The sequence below is a fragment of the Perognathus longimembris genome, chromosome 19, assembly GCF_023159225.1.
Source record: "Perognathus longimembris pacificus isolate PPM17 chromosome 19, ASM2315922v1, whole genome shotgun sequence".
In the NCBI taxonomy this organism is placed as follows: domain Eukaryota; kingdom Metazoa; phylum Chordata; class Mammalia; order Rodentia; family Heteromyidae; genus Perognathus; species Perognathus longimembris.
Window position 1 is genome coordinate 8,637,582 of NC_063179.1, and position 20,190 is coordinate 8,657,771.

The 20,190-nt window shown below is 41.5% G+C and overlaps 1 protein-coding gene across 1 annotated transcript in view; it reads right to left on the bottom strand.

Moving 5' to 3' along the window:
- Window positions 1-515: 515 nt before the first annotated feature.
- Window positions 516-20,190, bottom strand: part of Marchf11 (membrane associated ring-CH-type finger 11) — a 60,083-nt gene continuing 40,408 nt past the window's right edge. The window contains exons 3-4 of the mRNA XM_048368453.1: window positions 18,488-18,680; window positions 516-932 (exon numbers count right to left, since the gene is read on the bottom strand). Of these exons, the coding sequence (XP_048224410.1) occupies window positions 610-932; window positions 18,488-18,680 (516 nt within the window). The 3' untranslated portion in view covers window positions 516-609. The remainder of the gene's footprint in view (window positions 933-18,487; window positions 18,681-20,190) is intronic.

Genomic DNA, 20,190 nt, shown 5'->3' on the forward strand with positions numbered 1-20,190 from the left:
TCAGGATGTTTCGGAATGTAGGACACAATGCTGAGAATTGCACTCGTGGCTTAGGGCATTTTTCATCACTGTAAAACGCCTCCCTTGAAACCGTCCGTCACTCGGCATGAGGCAGGAGGGACCCACGGCCGAGCGGCAGGGGACATTCCATGTTGTGTCTTGGGTTCGAATTTTAAAACCTGCCCACGACACTTTCAATGGCCCCCGTTTAGACTGTCTGAAAAATTACACGTGCAGCCAAAAGTTTGATAAAAAATATATTTGAAGTAAGCAAGAAGAAAAAAAACAAAACGTCGGGGCCTTCAGGAAGACTTCCGTCATTTTTAACCATGTAGAGTTGAGCTGTGTGCACTATGATTTCAAGTCCTAACTTATAAAGGACGTGACAAGTCAGAAAACAGAAGGAGACGACTCTTTGTTTTTTCAGAAAATGTATTTGCAATTCAAATGTTCATATAAAAAGCATAAATTTGTAAAAAGTTCATAGGGGGGTGTGTGTGCATGTGTTTTTAGAAGTGCTGTGTGGTTGGGGTTTTTTTTTTGCCATTCATTGCAATTACATTCCGGGTTGTGCAGGGCGGCCGGCCGGGCGGCGTGGGAGGGCGCCCATCACACGGAGGTCACTCTCATCACCACCTCCCCGGAGCTGTTATCCTCCGACAGGTCCTCGTGGGGCCTCATCCGGTTGAACAGGTGCAGCAGCATGTAGCCGCACTGAAACCTCGGCGAGGTGAGCTGCATCGGGTGCACAGAGTTCCTGTTTCGCAGAGCGGTCAGCGGTAACCATAAAGTCCTGCTTGTGGACGACTCTTCTCGGGTACTTTCCTCGATGTCTGTGGCTTTGTCATAATTTAAGACATCCCAGTGCAAATTAACAGCTCTCCAGCGCTTAAACACTCTGTACACTGCAGCTCCTTCGTGGACGATGAGACCTAAATTCAAGGAAACAAATGGAGATTGGTGACAAAAGCTGGGGATGTTCATTTGCATAGCAGCGCAACGTTCAGGAAATAGTTTGTGCTGTCGTGTACTGACATCAAGGAACGCAGTGTTCAGCGTGCTCAATTACTACAGTCAGCTCGGAGGAGTTACAGAGGGAAGGCTCCCTCACGGCTAAGCTGTCGTAATTGTAATTCACTTGCTCTATCATGGCTCAGAATGTCCCTTAGGTATTTTTGCAAGCTTTCTGTATTTCATTCACTCCTCACCGCTGCCTTGGGAAGTAAACACTAGCATTTCCCTCACTTTACCAACAAGGACACCAAGCCAAAGGGATGTGAAGGCATTTGCACAAGAATATAGAAGGAGTAGCAGCAGAGCCAGGAGTCTAACCCAGACAGGCTTGGCCCAGAGCCCTTGAATCTGACGGGCACATAGCATCTCAGGAAAGCTGGGGAATGTAATGAGCCAGACTGAAAGTCAGATGTGATACCCTGGTGCCCAGAACCGACCTTGCTGCCCCCTCTGCGCCCACCATTCATCCTTTGTTTTTCCTGAGTTGACATTTCAGCATGGAGATCCACTTTTGAGTTTGGGACCGCTCACAGAATAAAAGGAGCCCCGTGGGGAAAAGGTCCTTCGAGATATAGCCATAAAGATGCTTTCTGTTCTCTGAAGGAGCCAAGTATATTAAAAGCCAGTGGGGAGGCCAGAGGAGAGTCTTGGTACAGGTGGCGATGGCATGTCAAGTGGTGGCGTGTGCCCGTGGGTACAACCACTTGCCCAATGACGAACTGGAGAACAACTCTCCTCTCCTCCCAGAATTTAGACATTTGGACCCTAGTCACACTCTCCTGAATGAATGCAGGGAAATAGAGCGTTTATTGAATAATGAGCTGTATTTGAAGAATATTTCAAGCAATCTCAACATCCATCCTCAGAAGAATGGATCTGATGCTGGATGGCAACGGGATAAGAGAAAAAAACAGAGTCATACGCGTTGTCATGGGGTAAATCTTGCGACCACAGTGACGGTCTAAAACCCACACTGAAAGATCATGGAAACTTCTGGAAAGAAATGAAGTAAAATGTACCACACATTTTACTAGGCACACATAGATATGGTCAAGGTACGAAAGCGTGAGAAATAATAACCACTACATTCACTATGGTGAGAAGGGTTCGAGGAAGTAAATGAGGTGAAGAAGCCTCACCTGTTGAAGCACTTTTGGCTGGAAGCACAGCTCACGTGGATTTTTAAAGCTACACAATGCGGACATGGATGTTATGCATCCAACACTCCCAAAGTAACATAATTTATTAGGAAACTTAATCCGAGATGGGTTGGGGGAGTTGGGGATTAGGAGGTTGACCTCATTATACTTGGACAGTAAAGCGACAGTGCAACTCAGGAAACGGTGACAGGAATTACAATGAAAGAACGGGGGACAGTTCAGGGTCCTCCCATTGAGGATGGAGGAAAGGATGGTTGAAATGCTGATAGTGATTTTCTCATAGGTACAATGAGTAAGGCTTTCAAGCATGATTGTGTTGGGGAGATTATTTTTATTGCATTTTTGCTAGGAAGGTAATTAAGGTATCTTGTCCTTGAAAATCAGCATTTTATCATTTTGCATTATTCCCTCAGCAGGAGTTACATTTCTGATACATGTTACTTAAAAGCTTCCAAAAATATTTAGAAGCCTATGAAAGAATGCACGTGGCTTTTCAAGTAAAAATGCTTCTGACCTCAACTATTTGCACATTGCCAAAATAATGAGGAGAAATGTAAAATTTCAGTTAATCATAACAATGTCAAAATATTGCTTTAGACACTTCTTTTTTCCAGAGGAAAAAAATCATAGTTAACCCAGCCAACCACATCTTCAGGAAGCAGCCAGAACTACAAGCCAAGATCACTAGAGCTGAACTGGTTCCTCGTGGCCCATGATTTGACCTTTCTGATCCTGAATTTTCTCCTTAAATGCAACTGAAACACCTAATTTTTACATTCAGTGGGAGAGTATGAAGACAAGTTGGAATTCATCAACTGTAAAGCACTCAAATTTCCTCTGAGATGGCAACTACATAGGTAGAAGGCATTTTTTTTACTAATTAAAAAGTCAATAATAAACATAGGAGGTGGGAAACCTTCCTTCATACTAATCACAAAGCAATTGCAGCCTGAGACAGGTTCACTTACAGCTATGTGTGGTAGGGTAAGAAGCAGGGGGCTCACCAGGGTATAGTACTAATTTTGAAAAATATTAATCTCTTTTTAATGTCTTTGCAAGGCCAGGAATCAGATTTAAAGTCACTTTCTGGAAATGCATTCTGTAAGTAGTTGGCAAATACATAAACCTACCAAATGTGAGAAAATAATAAATTCTTTAGTCGCTAAAGAACTCACATCCTCAGTAAGAAAATCATCAGTTCAAAATCTAGTCATCTTACACAGGCATTGGTGGCTCAGTCCTATAATACTAGATACCAAAGGAGGCTGAGACCTGGAGAACTGAGCTTTGAAGCTGTTTTGAACTATTTTAGACATACTGTAAGCAAAAAGCCAGTGTGGTTCAAGTAGTAAAGCACTAGTCCAGCACAAGTTCAAATTCTACTACAACCAGTAAACAAATATCTAGTCATTTGGACTTGTAATTCTTGGTGCTTTCTGAACAGCTCTGGTCAGCTTGGACAACTTTGACTATTCCTTTGGAAAAAGGAGTGACCGATGTATTAAAAAAAAATATCTTCAGGTCTTTGTAAGCCATTTTGAATCAAACTTAAAGAGAACTAAATGAAATTCTCGTGTAGATACAATCCTATGAACATACAACTCCAGGTTTAATGACTCCATGTTTAAGACACAACTGTTATTTACATTATTTTTTATACCCTGTGAGCATCCAAAATTACTCTTTGCCTTCTGGAAGTTTAAAACTTCCATGAAACATAATGAACTCCTTCCCACCCCAAGGATGTTTCTTCTCTGAATGTTCTGGAGTTGTGGCCAATGCCTTGTTTGCTGGTGGTTATGTAAGGATATAGTTGCTATGATCTTTAAATCCAGGAGTAATGATTCAGTCATAGTTGAATTATTGTGCTGAAAACCTAGCGTTTAGAAGCTTTTCTGCTCTGGTTTCTTACTGATGATCCAACAAATTTGTTACCCTGACATCTTATGTCATCTAAGACTTGGTCTGACTTTTGTCATCAAAATCACAAGCCTACAAAGAACAGTGATGACAATGTCTATGAAATGTAAACAACAGGAGATTTATGGGAATTTGGTGTTTGGAGGAGTGTGTGGGAAGGGTTGCTTCCACTTTGTTTTTTTGCCAGCACTATTTAGTTGGAATGCATCCTGATTGGTATGCAAAGGAACATTTGTGTTAAAGGAATAGTTTTGAATAACAAAGCAGACTTAAATAGTTTCTCGTTTTGTTGAAAGAAGGTTTTACGTAAGTAAGATATGTTCCAATTTTTGAAGCAATGTGTTAGCTGAAATTCTTTATGGCAACAAGTATGAGCTCATTACCCAAAGCAATGAAGAAGATTGTCTGAGCACATCCAAAGTGTTAAAATTAATGAAGATTTTCAAATCTTATGGTCATGTAAGTATTTGTAGTTTGGCAGTTATTAAGTACCACACTAGTCAAACAATTTCATATCTTCAAACAATTTAATACCTTATGTTACTACTTTCAGCTCTGACTTGAATACTTTTGATTGTCTTTACAAAATTTATGAAAACATAATTAAGCCAAACTATCAAAGGTCTATTTTGTGCCAATCACTGTCCTAAGAGCTTACATGTTTTATTTTCACTTATTCGCAAGCCTGATAGAAACTCTACGAATAGGTACTATTATGGAACAAGTGAGGAAAATAAGATCAAGACAGAGAGGTTTAACCATTTGTCTAACATCACAGGGATGTAAAAATCAGAGAAGACTAGAACTCAAAGTTGTCTAAATATACTTGACTATGTTAGTTCTGTCCTTGCTACATTTCCAATGTATGTCAGTCTCTTCTAGCTGTAAAATGCCCTGTTAGCAAGAGATGGTTGTGGACTAAATATTGGTGACCCCATTAAATTCATGTAGAACCATCAATTCCCATTAGAGGGAATGTGGAGGTAAGAGTTAAATAAGATCATGAGGGTCAGACTCTTGTGGTGGGATAAACCGCCTTACAAAAAGAAGACACACTAGCCTTCCCTTGCTCTATACAGACACACACCCAGGCAGGGCAATGAGAAGCATAATGAGAAGATGACTGTCTTCAAACCAGGAAGCAACAGTGTCATTAAATATGGGAACATTAAATATGACATTAAATATTAAATAAATATTAAATATAAATATTAAATGACATTAAATATGGGAACATCCAGATTTCTGAGCTCTTAGAACCATTAGAAATATTTACTGTTTAAGCCACATTTTGTGATGGAAGCCTGAGGTGACTACAACACTCTCAAACAGGAGTAAAGCGGTTCCAGATTCCTTGACTGAGCTGAATTATATAACGAGTTGCTATCTTTATGTCACTGCCACTACACTGTTAGGACTTTGAAATGTTGCATGCATCAGCCTTTCACCACTATGACAAAACACCTGAGGAAAAACATCTGAAAAAAAAGGAGAAAAGGCTTACTTTGGATGGGAGTCACAGAGACTTCAGTTGACAGTTAGTTGTGTCCATTACTGTGGGCCTGACAGCTGGGCCCAGGGGGAGAAAAGATGGTAGCATAGAGCAGCAAGAGAACAGGGCCGGGGCGGGGGGGGGGGGGGGAGTCTGACAGCACACCCCTAGGGACTTACTTCTTCCAAATAAGACCCTACCTCCTAGTTTCTACTACCTCTCAAAGTGCCTACCAATTATGATTCTATCAGTGGATGAATCCATTGACTTGATCAGAGCCCTCATGATCCAATCACTTCCCCAAAGCCTCACTTCAGAGTATTACACGGGGGTGAATTTCCAAAGGACAGTTCTCATCCAAACCACACCAAATGACCACAAAGCAGCCAGCTTCAACCGCGGGAGAGAAGAGGGTGGGAAGACCTATTGGAAGACAGCATTAAAACTGCAAGAGCTTTGTCCGCTCACTTGCTAAGTCGTGCTTACTGTCAGCTTTCCCTGGGAAATGTAGCCTCTGGTGAAATCACAGAAACGCCTAAGCAAAGCTCCTAAGAGTCCTCAACTAAAACAGTGCTTGGATAGGCTGAAGAAATCACTGGGCAGAGCAAGTGTCTGGCCAGAAAGTCCCTTGGATGAAATTGCCAAAGACTTGTAACCTAAATTTCTTTTCTCTTTTGCCAAAATTTCCCCCTCTCCCTTTCTTGTGTGTGTGTGTGTGTGTGTGTGTGTGTGTGTGTGTGTGTGTGTGTGTGTGTACCCAAACTCTATAAATGAGCTGGGTGTGGGGGGGGGGGGGTATGGGTGTGTACCCAAACTCTATAAATGAGCTGCTCCAGAAGCAGACTGGAGATTTGGGGACCTGTTTAAACAGTTCAGACCCCATCTCATCAATCGGTTCCACTTCTGATTTCTTAGTTTCTACTGTTATTTGGTGGTAGTGAGGAGAGTGTATGGTTGCTTGGAAGAATTACCAAATGGGACTGTGGTTCACGAGACCCTTATTTGTGATGTTTGCTGCAGTGCAAGAAAATGTGTTAGCTCCCCTCTCCTAGAACCATTTTTTCAACTAATCCCAATTTACATACCCAGCAGTTCCACAGACTTCGATTTGAGTTTAGAGGCAAATATTGTGAAGTTAAATCTTGTCAATATAAATCTTGAATAATTAGGTATCAGTTATTTCTAAAGGAACTCAATATTGTTTGTTTGAGTGAAGTATACATGATGATTAGAACACAAAAATGCAAAATGATAAAAATTTTATGACGGATATTAAATATTTCATGACACAAATCACTATGTTTACCAAACAAAGCTATCATAAATTGCTGTTCTGGAACCCAGGCCTCTGGAAATGATAATGTCCTAAATATGCATGGAGATTTTTGCATGTATGTATCTTCAATGTTGTCCATGCGGAAAAAAAAAAACATGAATAGCTAGGCTTCATAAAATGTGCTTAGATGCATAAATGATGTATTGCTTAATAAAAATGGTATAGACCCTTGATCCTTTCAGAATTGCCTACAACCAAATGAAACACACAGGACCATTCTGAGAAGGGCGCATTGGTCATAAGCGCTGACAGCTCAAGGACACAAATGCAGATTTAACATTACCACTGAGAATGAAATATTTCATGTGACAAATCTGATGAGAACCATGAATTATTCTGAATGCTTGCTATGACCAAAAACCCTTGACAGTAGGGGCTGGATACTTTCTAAATAGATATGGTCTGGGCAACCCCATCACCAAAGTAGATAGCAGTGCAAAAGATGCCAATTACTGTGATATGAATGTAATCTGATTAGAGTTAATGAAACACAGCCTCCCCCAAAGGTTCTGACACAACATAAAGGTGTTCTTGTCCTGCCATCCCTATTTCTGTTAAGGGCTGTTTCACACATCAACTAAATCAGAAACCTGAGAGTCCAGAGAGCTCCTCACTAATCCTTTCTCTCACTAATTTCTGGTCACTTTGTCTTCATGAAAGACCTGAGCTGAAACCTTAAAACAAAGAAGTTTCTGGAACGTCCACCTCTACATCTACACAATGAACTATTAATGTTTCAGATTCAGATTCTCTCATATTTTCTCCCTGGACAAATCAAATACACACACATACACACTTGTACACACACCCCATTCATACCATCTCCCCCTCCCACAGGGCATACCTGCAGGTTTACCTGCTTCTTCTTTAACAACCTGTTTACATGCCTGTGATGAGCTGTATGTACCTGATAACTTTTTTTTTTTTTGCTTTGGGTGCCTATTATTACTACAGTGCCTGGTGTGTGGTAAGGACTCAATCTATCAATCAACTTTTGCTAAATGCAAAGGAGAGAGATGAGAAGCAGCATTATGTGGACCTAAGGGAAGCCTTTATCCAAAGGCTGATTTCATCTAGTGATAATATTTAAACAGAAGAGATCTCAAGTGCTGTTTGTTGAAATATTCAAATAACATTTTACATCTCCAAAGGCACTCAGAGACAGGCAAACCGAAATCAGATTTCAAAAGCCTAGGAGAGGGAGGGGTGAAGGAGATAACTGAGAGAAAATGAGGGAAGGGGTAACACTGTTCCAAAAGAAATGCACTCATTACCTGACTTACATAACTGTAACCCCTCTGCACATCACCTTTGCAACAAAAAATATTACTTTTTAAACAAAAGAGAAGCCAAGGAGGTCATGGCTTATATTTCATGATAGCGTGTGGGGAAGTATGGATAGAGGGAGTAGAGCTAAATGTTCTTTACAAGGATTTGTGTCTAGTCCCCTGCACTGCTGCCTCCTCAACTAGTGGCTGATTGGCCTGCTCATCAAGTGTCCACCTGGAACAAAGAATCAAACAATCACAGACCAGACGCTCACGTAACGACCAGGCCCATAAACCTGAGTCAGATGCGAAAGCTCGCTGCTACTTCCAAGCAAACAGAGAGTAAAGGAGGCCATCAATTCTTTACATCACTAGTTTTCTGAAAAACCCATTCCCAATCTATTGCTTTATTCATTTATTTTTAAATCCCTCTGTATACACGGACTTTCCTGACCTTTCAATTACTTATCCTGGAGCACAAGTCTACCATTCTCACATTCACAAGATATTCCTCAAAAGGAGACACTAACAACTACCAGATATAAATCTCTAGATGTGTAAATCCAGCTGCTTACTAGCCACAACTATTCAGTCTCCAGAAATTCTATGAAAAGAGCATTTTAAAGGGATCTGTGGTCTTCGTCTCCCTTCTCCATCTTCTGATATCTGTGATGTTCAATGACTAACATCAGCCTCTGACCACCAGTGACAGGCCTTCCCTCCTTTCAGAACGCATCCTCCGACCCTTTCTCTCCACCACACCAAACACTACATTCTATTAATCTCTCAATTCTAGCAGCGCCCCTTCCAGTATACACGAAAGCCTGGTTATTCTCTTGCGCTATTTTATCTTTCCTGCCTTCTCCACCATGGCTCCATCCTCTCCAGTCCTTGCCACTGTTGAGGACATTTCTTCATTATCTGATGATGAATCCTAGCAAGGAAATGATCCTTTATGGGCTTGGGGGCTTTCGGTTTGGTCTCAGTCTCCAGCTCCATTCACAGAATCTTTCCACATGATCACACCCCATTTTCTCATGGCTACTTCTCTAACAAGACCCTTTTGTTCTTGCCACACTAAACTTGATATTCCTTTTAAAAATGATACATGCCATCACAGACTGAGAAGTCCAGCAGTTGCCTCTTCCTGAGACCTTTCCTCATTCCTAATAGTTTTTAAAATTGAGCTCCAGCTTTGCTTCCTCCCATTATACCTTGCTGGCCCTAAGTATGATTAGTCTTGTATCAGTCCTCACACTTATTTCACTCTTGGCATCTTTCCCATTATTCCTTTAGTTTCTTCTATCCCTGCCTGGCTCCTTGCAGCAAGTAGATAAAGCAAGAGCATGTTATATTCTAGGACCTAGAAAATAGTTTAGGCCAATGTGTAATCACTTCTCAGAGCTAGCATGTGAGTATCTGTGGTCCTGCCCATACACAACCTTCCTTACTAAAGTTTAAATGTGATACCATGTTCACCTGTCATGGAATAATGCTCTTCCTTTGATGGTTTTCAATCATCTAAAAACGTAAAACTACTCCCAGACCAAGGACCGTTTTCCTCATCCTTGTTTTGATTTTATTGCTTTCGCTGGAGGATTTGTAGCTGTAAACACATAAACTACGTGTGCTGGCTTCACAGGTAGCTACACTCTCTTTGGCTAGACTCGCTCCAGTTGGGAGAGGTGGCTGAGAGCGCCCCATTTCCTACGGAGGATGGGGAGGAAGTCAACCATAACCGCATGCTTAGTCTGCCACTCGGCTAATTATGTTACTGACTGTTCCAGTGAACATGAACTTTACAAGGTCACCTCAGAGGAAGGCTGCCTTGAGTTCGGTGTTTTCCTCATAGAAGACCTAAGGGGTTGATTAGCTTAAAGAGACCATCTCAGCAGAGCCCTAAAGGGCAAGCAGCAAAACAAGTTCGCTTCTATTTTATCTCCTGGGGTTTTAAAAGCAACAATAATGCTAATAACCAAGCGTGATAATAATCTTTAGAGAAATTGGTAAACAGTATGATTAAGGCACAGAAAACCCTACAATTTGTACCTCTCGGGAAAAGAGATAATGACCTACTTCTCGAAGGATATGAAGGATTACATCTTTATGTTCTTAACCGTTTCCTGTTGCGCAGCGCTCCTCTGCCTGGGCCCCCAGGGAGGTGGCTCCGAGTGGACTCCAAGTGTGCAGCCCCCCAGCGGGGAGCTGGTGGGAAAGATGGACCCGGGATTGTGTTGCCAGACCCTTTCCAAACCAAGAGGTGCTATGTCGTGTCTGACACGTGTGAACACACTGCGCACTCAAGGAATGGTGTATCCACGTCGAGGAATTCCACTCCACGCAAGGAACAATTGAGAGGAGTTGGCAGAGCATGCCAATCTCTCAGCAGTGGTGACAAGTCCCAGCCCCACCCGGCGCTGCCCCTGCCTGGGGTGGACTCCCTCTGTGAGGAACCCCCAGGGGCTCTGGCAGCAGTGGGAGAATGTTTCTGTCCTCCTCCGGAAGCAGCTAGGCAAAGGTCTCTGAAGAAGCCAAATGATGGGGGGGATGGAGGTCCCCAATCAAATTATACCTCAGGAAATGGAAACATTTCCTGGAGCAGGATGGCTGATGGGCTTCTTCTGTGCAGAGGGAAAATTACAGTGATGCGAGAGTCAAAGGAAATACTAGGCTAATCAACTTTCCTGGCTATTACGCCAAACCATTTAAGTTGGGCGCTTTTTCCCCCCACATGCCTTATGACTAATGTGGACTTCTCCATATCCGGGCTTTCTACGAAACTCAGGAGACAAACAGAGCCATAACACCTCTCACCACGCCTTCCACCATAACCCTGTGAGTCCTAGCATGTAAGCGGCCTCCTGCACCCCCATTCTGTGGCTGAAGGCTGACCTGCTGCCTTTACAGCCTTCTTTTCCTGATGGTCCTTGGTGACTGCAGGCTAAACTTGGCAGTGATGATGCTGGAGGGGGCGGGGGAGGGTGGCGTTATGGAAGGTTAAAGCTGGGACTCCGGTGTTGGTGGCCAAAGAAACTACTGTACATGTCCACGAAGCCTTTTGATGGAAGCTGTTGACAATTTTGAATGTGGAAGGCTTGCACCACCACAGGAACTGCAGGCAGGTGTATGTGTGGGGAGAGAGGTGGGGGGAGGGGCGGGGGACTGGGTTCTGAGTTCTCCACTTCCCACAGAGAAAGGCGTTCGCTGTGGCTGGTGTCAGTCACACTGGGTGCTGGTGGCCTTGCCTCTACTAAGGGAGCCCGGGAAAGTCGCTCGGATATCCTCAAAGAGGGCAGAAGAGCACAGGATCCGCACCGTTTACCTGGAACTATGTGATAAGTCCTTTATGTAGCCATAAATACCTTCGGTGTTAATGACGTCCCTCCGGTCTGAGGGGAGATAGAGGGGCAGGGGTCCCAGCGAGCTCCAGGGAGAGTAGCCCTGGTGCTCTGAAAAACATCCTTTGTATTTTTCTGCTCTAAATTAGGACATGTTTCAATTTCAATGCTAACTTTTCTTTCTGACTCTTGCTTCTTTTCATTAGACATATTCTAGATCAAAAATACTTCGAGAAAATTGGCAACTTCTGAATCATGCTAGGAGATGACAGGAAGCATGAGAGGTTTTTATAAAGAAAAAGGTAGTTTAGTAGTCATTCACATTTTGCTCAGAATGTATTCCAGTGGGTTTTTTTTTACCATCGAAGTAAAGTTACTTCTTGATTTATGCTTTTCTTAGGCTGATTGGTCTATAACTAAGCCTTGCCTTTAGCTCCAGGTCAGGCATAAACTCTGTCATTAACTAGAAAGGCAAACACTGCTGGTGCAAAATCAGTGGGGACCATGTTTGATTTCCCCGAAAGATGGAGGGAAATGCTGCATTTCACTCGTATGATTTCACAGAGTAAGAAAATGTGCTTTCTAAGTTTTTGGTCCATAAAATGTTAAATCATGTTTTGCTTCTAGCTTCTCTACCTGTGAAAACATTAGTAGAGCAAAGCCATATCAGAAGCAAGAGAATTAAGAAACATCTTGGTTTTCAAATATACATTCCATGAACTTAATTATTTCATTGGAAACTATGAGAAAATACAAGTTTATGTTGGGGGACGGAAGCCCGAGCGGTGCAGACCTGTCATCCTAGCAATGTGGGAAGAAGTTACTGGGATGGGGATCAGTTGAAGTCAGCTCAAAGTGAGTGGGATTCTAACCCAATAAATAATCCAGGCAAATGAGGAAGAAGGATCATGTTCCAAGGCCAGTGCAAGGAAAAACACAAGATCCTATCTGAAAAAAATAACTCAAGCAAGGGCCAAGGGCCCTTTTTTTGCTCAAGCTGTAAACCACTTGTCGAGAAAATGTGAGGCCCTGGGTTCAAACCCCAGTATAACCAAAATGGAAAGTAGATGAAAAACCTTCTGTTGGAGAATAAGAAATTTGTGCAGAGAGAATAGGTTTTTGAATATTGACTATAATTGTTAGGGTAAGAACATAGTTGATCTGATTATCAATTTAGATTGTATGCCATTTACTTTTCAGAATCCTTTAATCCAGATAGCTTTCAAAAGCAAATCACGGGAGACTTCCAGAGAGAGCACCCCCCCCCCGCCCCCGTGAGAGGCAGTTTGGGGTCCTGGAGGGCCCCACTGCTGTGTGCACCTGGGTGCTTACAACTTCTGTGTTCAGAGTGCTTGGGCTTGAATGTAAGAAACCGCAAAATGGGAGACAAAGTAACAGATCAGCATTTTAAACACCGCCAGTGAGAGAGGAAGAGAGAGAGAACATTTCTCTTCAAGCAATTCCAGGCTGCACATTCCACACTGAAAAGAAACACACTGAGAAGCGAAATCCCTCGGTGTGAGCAGATAATAAAAGAATCTGGCCCCGGGCCTCCAAGTGCTGAGTGTGCGGACGTGTGAGAGGTGCTAGGCCCGGTTGCTCAGAGAGCAAAACGGCGGAGGCACAACACTAGCCTGTTGTGTGCCTGCGGGCTCTCAGAGGACACGAGGCAGGACGCCCTACCACCAGCATGGCCTCGAGTGGCCGTTCTTATTTTTTAAAGAGTTGTCACACCAACCTCAGTAGTTACTGAGCTGACTCTCCTAAAACGATTCCAATAGTGTTGAATATAATCAGATCCACCATATGCGTCATAGTAAGTGGTGAGACCCAGGACCCGCAAGGCGGGGATCGATCACCATGTACTATGTGCAGCTGCGCACTGGTGGCTCACGCCTGTGATCCTGGCTACTCAAGAGGCTGAGAGCTGAGAATTCGCTTGGGCAGGGAAGTCCATGAGACTCTTATCTCCAATTACCCAGCAAAAACAAAAAAAAAAGCCTAAAATGGAGCTGTGGCTCAAGTGGTAAAGGGCCAGCCTTGAGCAAAAAAGCAAAGGGATGGTACGCGGGCTCTGAGTTCAAGGCCAGTACTGGCACCAAAAAACCCAAAACCAACATTAAAAAACAAAACAAAACAACAACAACAACAAAAAACACCCAAGTCCTAATTATGCAAGTCTGACTCTCTACTCCTTGAATCAGTGCCTGCAGAAATAATCACATGACACAAGTGTCCTTTAAAGCCCTGTGAAACACAACATTGCTTTCGATTTTGAAACCCCAGGGTTTTAGTTTCTTGTCTTGATAGCAAACTAAACTCACCCCCAATATATTTTTCATCCAACAAATCTGTCATCATGTGACCATCTTCCAGTCCTTCACACTTTAATTACTGGTAGCGATATTTCTCCCGAAGCACAAGCATTGAGTCACGTGAGCACGGAGGTGTCCAGGTTTTCTCCGTGGTCACAGGGTGGAGGGAGGGGCCTGCAGAAGGCACATGCCTGAGGCCACGCCCCTCCCTGGGCCTGTGGCTTTGCTATCCTTCCCTGTCCCCTGCGCACATCTTCCTAGAAGAAGCCAGCACCAGCCTGCTCTGACTTTTGCTCTCCCTCAGCTACAGCCACTGTCCCCAGCTCAGATACTTAAATCCTTTCTCTCCGTTTTCCTGGAAACAATCAGATCTGAATGCCACCTACTTAATATTAAGAGAGTTTCAAACACTAAATATTGAGCTGCATCCTTTCGTAGTTCAATTCCTTAAAACGCACGTTATCTGAGTAAGTACAGACATGGAGGCCATGGCTAGCTCATGGAAAAGCTCAAGCAGAGCACAGTTCCCTGTCCAGCATGCTCCGTGCCTGGCTCTCTGGGATTCCTTGGCAGCCTCCACCTCCCTGGAACTCCTCACATCATGTTCGCACTCACCACCACCCCTTTGTTCATCTCTCTGTAACCCATTTAACAGACCATGTTATTCATGAAGGGTTGTTAATTAAGTCCTTACATATCTGTCATCCCATGATCTAGACACTACGCTGCTTAGTCTACAGTGACCACTAGCTGCATATAGCTACTTAAATTCAGTTCAAACTAATTCAAATAAAATTAAATAATAAATTTACTATTCATTCTCATTACGTTGTATTTCAAGCGCACAGGATCCAAAGTACCCAGGGCATAAGGCACTGGATAATGCAGATATGAAACACGTTCGCTGCCAAAAGTTCTACTGAACAACCCTTATCTCAGTAATTCAACCGTAATAGGGCCTACACTCCAGGGAGAATTGGAAACATTCATCACAACAACAAACAAACCCTATATTTTCTGAAAGAAGAAAATTTATTAAAGATGAACAAAAGCAATGAACAAACTCGCCATGTCTAGAAATAAATTTCCCCAAGTAAATAAATAATCTGCAAATATTTAAATTTCTGTTTAATAATTCAGGATTTTTCCTAAGTATTGCAATTACTGGCTGAATTAGAACATTTGGGGATTTGAAAATCACCTGCGGGGTTCCTGAATTCTTTTTTTTTTTAACAAATATTCAAAGCTGTCAACTGTTGCTTCTAATGTAGGCATTAAGTTTACAAGCAGGATGTGTCCAGCTGTTTTAAAACCCCGGAAGAGAAGCAAATATCACATCTTCCAAATGACACCTCCCTATTTGTCAAGTGTCTGTTCAACCATCAGCCTTCCTGGCTTTTCCTTTCCCCTGAAATTATTCTGGAACTTTCCCTTCACAGAACACCCCCATCTCAATCTCTCCTTGTAATATCCAATTTCTTCTAAAGTTATGACAGCATATTCTATTCTATTCTATTCTATCCTATTCTATGGTGTTAAGAGATTCACGAAAGCATAAAGTTTGTGCCTCACAGCAATGCAGTAAGAATATATATGTCTCAGAAAACTTGGTGCCTATTCTGAAGCAATGGGAATTGTGTAAAGTCAAAATGAGAAGAATTATGTAAAATATGCAGAAAAGAATAATCCTCGATCACAAGGATCAAAATCAAAGATGCTCAAGGATCAGTCACAAGGATGATGTCAGTCAAATATCAAACAGGATGTTGCTGACAGATATCCATCCTTGTAGAAGTATTTTCTGGGTGAGGTTGAGTTGCCCAGGGCTCAGGGTTGTGGTTCTGGCAGTCTTCTGTGACAGCTCCTGTGGTCAGAAATAAGACGCTGGATTCCTCCATAATCTCCTAACCTTATCTTTTGTTAGGGCTTGACAACATGACTCCACTTTGATTTCAGGGCAATGCTGCATCCTCATGATGCCCTGAACTCCTTAGTAGAAGGACGTAACTGACTTATTTGAATCCTAGTGGCTAACACTGTGTCCAACACAGTGTTATTCCCAATAAACATTAAGCTGAGCTAAGCAATCTTGACTGGAGCTTGTAAGCCCACTTTTCTGTCTAGCTCTTCTAGTTAGAAGTTTTTTAAGTATAATCAATGTAATTATTGTTGATGTCTGTATTTAACTGTAACAGACATTTGAATTACTTTGAAATGTTAGCAAGGGCTAATACTGACCACCAACTTAGCTGGCTCTGCTTCCTTTACTATATGAGCTTCTCAATTCCTTGGGAGAAAAAGTTTTTTCACTGAGCCAAACAGAATATATAATGAGATTGCCAAGTAAACTAATTAATAGTATTCAAGATAGGTAGACAGATAATACTAAAGATAGATAGGTAAGTAGGTAAGTAGATTGATTGATTGGTTAATTGACAGACAGATAGACAGACAGGCAGGTAGGCAGGCTGAATGTTGAGATTTTCTTTGGATGCGCCATAAGATAACAGAAAGTATTGCCAAGTGTTTGAATGTTGCTTGAACAATGATAGCTTACCTTCTAAGAAACTTGATTTTACAAAATAGGCACGTGCTCAAATTTCAAGAGAAGACCAACTGTCATATATTATCAAAAGACAAGTGTTCCTACATCTAGGCTCCTGAAAGCAAAAGTCGAATTATCTTGATTGCCAGGAGCAGTCAAAACATGAGACATACAACAACACTAAATATCAGTTGTGAAATTAAAGAAAATGATTTCCTAACTAGGAAATGTATGGCTTTTCTTAGTGTCAAAATTATACCAAGAAAGCCAACTCAATTTTTTCCCCTCCAAGTAGAATTGGAATTCTAATGGATCTTTCTTATTTACCTCTGAATCTCTCCTTTTAAAATTTATTGTAACTGATACATAAAGACACAAAGTTGAAAATATTAATAGGGCACCATGTAATACTTCCATACATGTTTGCACGGGAGTGTCTGCATTCAGGTTAAAAGCATCTATACTCTCAAATTTTTATCATTTACTTATGGTGAAATCTTTTCTTCCAGCTTTGAAGTGTTCCCCTTCTAATATGAACCAAGTACCACACTTTGTAGCATTCAAAGTGAAAGAATAGACACTATTGAGTTGGTTAGGGGACTCCAGGAATAGAACACTTTTGTAGCTCTTAGAGCTATAACATAGAGGTCAAATTTGAATTGAGATTTCCAGTTTCCAAATGCTTACATATGTAGTAGGGTATGTATTTTAAAGTATTCTCACCCACAATTAGCCCAATGATTCAGTCAAAATCTCCTTGGTTTACCTATCATTACTGATAATTCTCTCTCTCTCTTTTCTTTCTTTCTGGCCTGCAAATTGATCATTTTCTTTCTTACTAGTTTTGTATTAGGGACAAGGCAGGAAATAAAAGAGAAAGACATTAAGGCTGATATTTTAAATGTAAGATATATTTTTTAAAAATAATGACTGAGGATATTGAAATTGCTTGTTAAATTAAGGTCTACAAAGTACAGATTGAAGTGATCTAAAACTACTTGGGTGTTTCTGGTTTATTCAGTTGTGTTCAATTTACCATTTCTAATCAGTAACATAATGGTTTAATCATCCTTTATATCCTTTATTTAGGACCTCAAAGTATGGATTATTCTTCACATCTCTGATAAGCGAGACAATAGGAATACAGAGAGAGGAAGCTGAACAGGCCAGGTAGGGAGAGAGGCAAGGCTTAGACATCAAGCCATCTCATCCCAGGCTCAGCCTCCATTCCCTGGAGCCTACGGTTCCCAGCATCGGAATGGAGGAAGAAGGCCTGTGCAACCCAGATGGCTGAGGTCCACCGTTGTGATTCAACGGGTCTCGGCTGGGGCCTGAGGATGTGGGATGCCACACGGGTGACGTGGGAGCTGCTGCGTGGCGGAGGAACTGCCCGTGGTGGAGGGGCCGTGCTTCCAGAGCTACTGCTGTAAATGATGGCCAGGCCTTCTGGGAACCAGCAGAGGGCAGGGAATGTCCCCTGGTGGCCGGTGTTCCTCTCCAAGCTCCCTCATCTCCCCCACCACAGCGGGTCACCATCACTGCTGGAGCACCGCGCACACCAGAAACACGGCATGACTCCATTTCTGCTTTTTCCTGTGGTATTATCGCGAGGGCAGGTCAGTGAGATAAGATGCAACAGGGATCTGTCTTTGTGAAATCTCTTTTAACTAAAATGTTGGACACGTTCTCCCTCCTACGTCACTGAATTTATTAAGCAGAGCAAAGAGATGGATGCCAACAACAACCACCAAAATTGTCCCCAAGTCCCTCTCCTCCCCCCAGATAATCTGAGCCATAACCGTGGAGCACTCTCCCCCAACATGCCCATGCGTCTTCAGCTTTGTAAAAGAGATTGATTGGTTCTCACTCTTTAGAAATTCATATTGTTCATCCCCAACACCTTTGAAAAACTCCTTCTTTCTTTGAATAATTGTGACACCCCTGCCCTCCTTCCCCACCCCGGATAATTAAGTGGAAAAGCAAGATAATGTAAACCACCCCCACCATAGCCTATGGATATTAGAGCAGATTGGTAAAACTCTAATGGCTGAAAGCAATGGATTACTGAGAGTTGGTGAGTGGTCACGTCGGGGTCTTACCTATGCACACTAGATCCATAAAACCATACATTCCATAGCAGATCTGAAAGAGGATGTCCTTCCTCTGCCACACTGCATAGGGGCTGAAGGCTGACCAGAGGAGCCAAGTCACACTCGCTATTAAGAACAGGGATCCTAGGATTACAGCAATCATCTGAACTTTCTCAACCAGTGTTATAGAAATGCTTTGCCACTAAAAGAAAAACAGAGGCATGTAAGAAAAAAAGTGCTGCATATAATTTAAAAAGAAGAAAAAAAAAGAACAGTTTCAATCCTATGTTTCTCTTCATAATTCCCCAACCCCTTATAATCTATTCAGTATCCCCCAAATGAATTTTCCACTTTATTCAGACTACAAAAAAAAAAACAGACAAGCAGATAAAGATTAATGAATTGCCGTAACTTCATTATTTTTAGTAATTCACCATTCTGCAAGTTTAATCTATTTTTATTCGAGATAACAGTTCTAAGTGTGAATGGCTGAGGAATATTTAGTCCCTAGGAATCACATTATTATCTTTCATACACGCAAGAAATTACATACACTCTGACAATACACTGTAAGAAATTTTCCATTCCATATTTTTGTTCTTGACACATTTGTTTCCATATGAAAAGGGGAAAATTCTCTAATTTTTCTGTAGAAAAAAATGTATTAAAATGCAAGTAATAAGCTATAAAAGAAAATAAATAAAAGTATTTAAGGTAAATAGAATATTCATAAGAGAACGATAAAATTGTACTTTATCTAGTACTGGCTCAACTCATATGCTCAAATATTAGCATATTATCTATTATCTAATAGGTAACCCATGAAGTATTTCTTGTCATGATTTCTAGCATGTACCTAGATGGAATATTTTAGAAACTAATGAACTACACTGACACACACTATTCAATGGGGTAAAGAAAATGGTGTCCTAAATATTAATAGCTGAGAGAATTTACAGTATAAATAAAAGTTCCTCTGAGAGTGTTCTGAATTTGGGAGGACTTAGTCATGTTCTCACTTTCATGTGTTTGAGAGAGAAACAAAAGTAGTGCTGTCATGATGGCTTACCACGAACCAGTGAAACAAAACCAAGAGCTTGGGCTGCTGCAGCCGACTTTCAATAACCTTTGTAGAAATCATTTTAAGCACTCTGTTAAACAGGTCTGAAATTTCCTTAAACCCTTACTTACCTTAATTCTGAATATATGAGTTCCCTTAATGGCAAGTCCACCGTGGCCTATGATTTCCACTCAGTTTCCACCAGTGTCTACCAGACTCTCTCTCTCACTCTCTCTCTGTCTCTCTTTTGCTTTTTCTTTCTCATATACAAACACATTCCTCGTAAATAGGGAACTTATATTCATAATAGCATAAATCTACATTTGACCTTATATATTCATGGATATCATTAAATTCTGTATCTGTTACAAATTAAGTGTGACCTCTATAACCTTTTCTATTTCTTTTAAGACAGAACAGACAATAAAGAGTTGCTTGGTGTAAAAACACATTTCTATTCATTTTAACATGAAGATTCATTTGGGAAAAATGGTTCTTGCCTTTATAAATCTGAGTGAACAACAATTAACTAGTTGATGTTCTTTTATCACTACAAGTAAATTCAGCATATTTTTTGAAGTTGCTCTTTCCTTAACTTCCTGACATGATTTTAAACACATTAATTCCAAACTGCCAAATATTTGAATTTTAA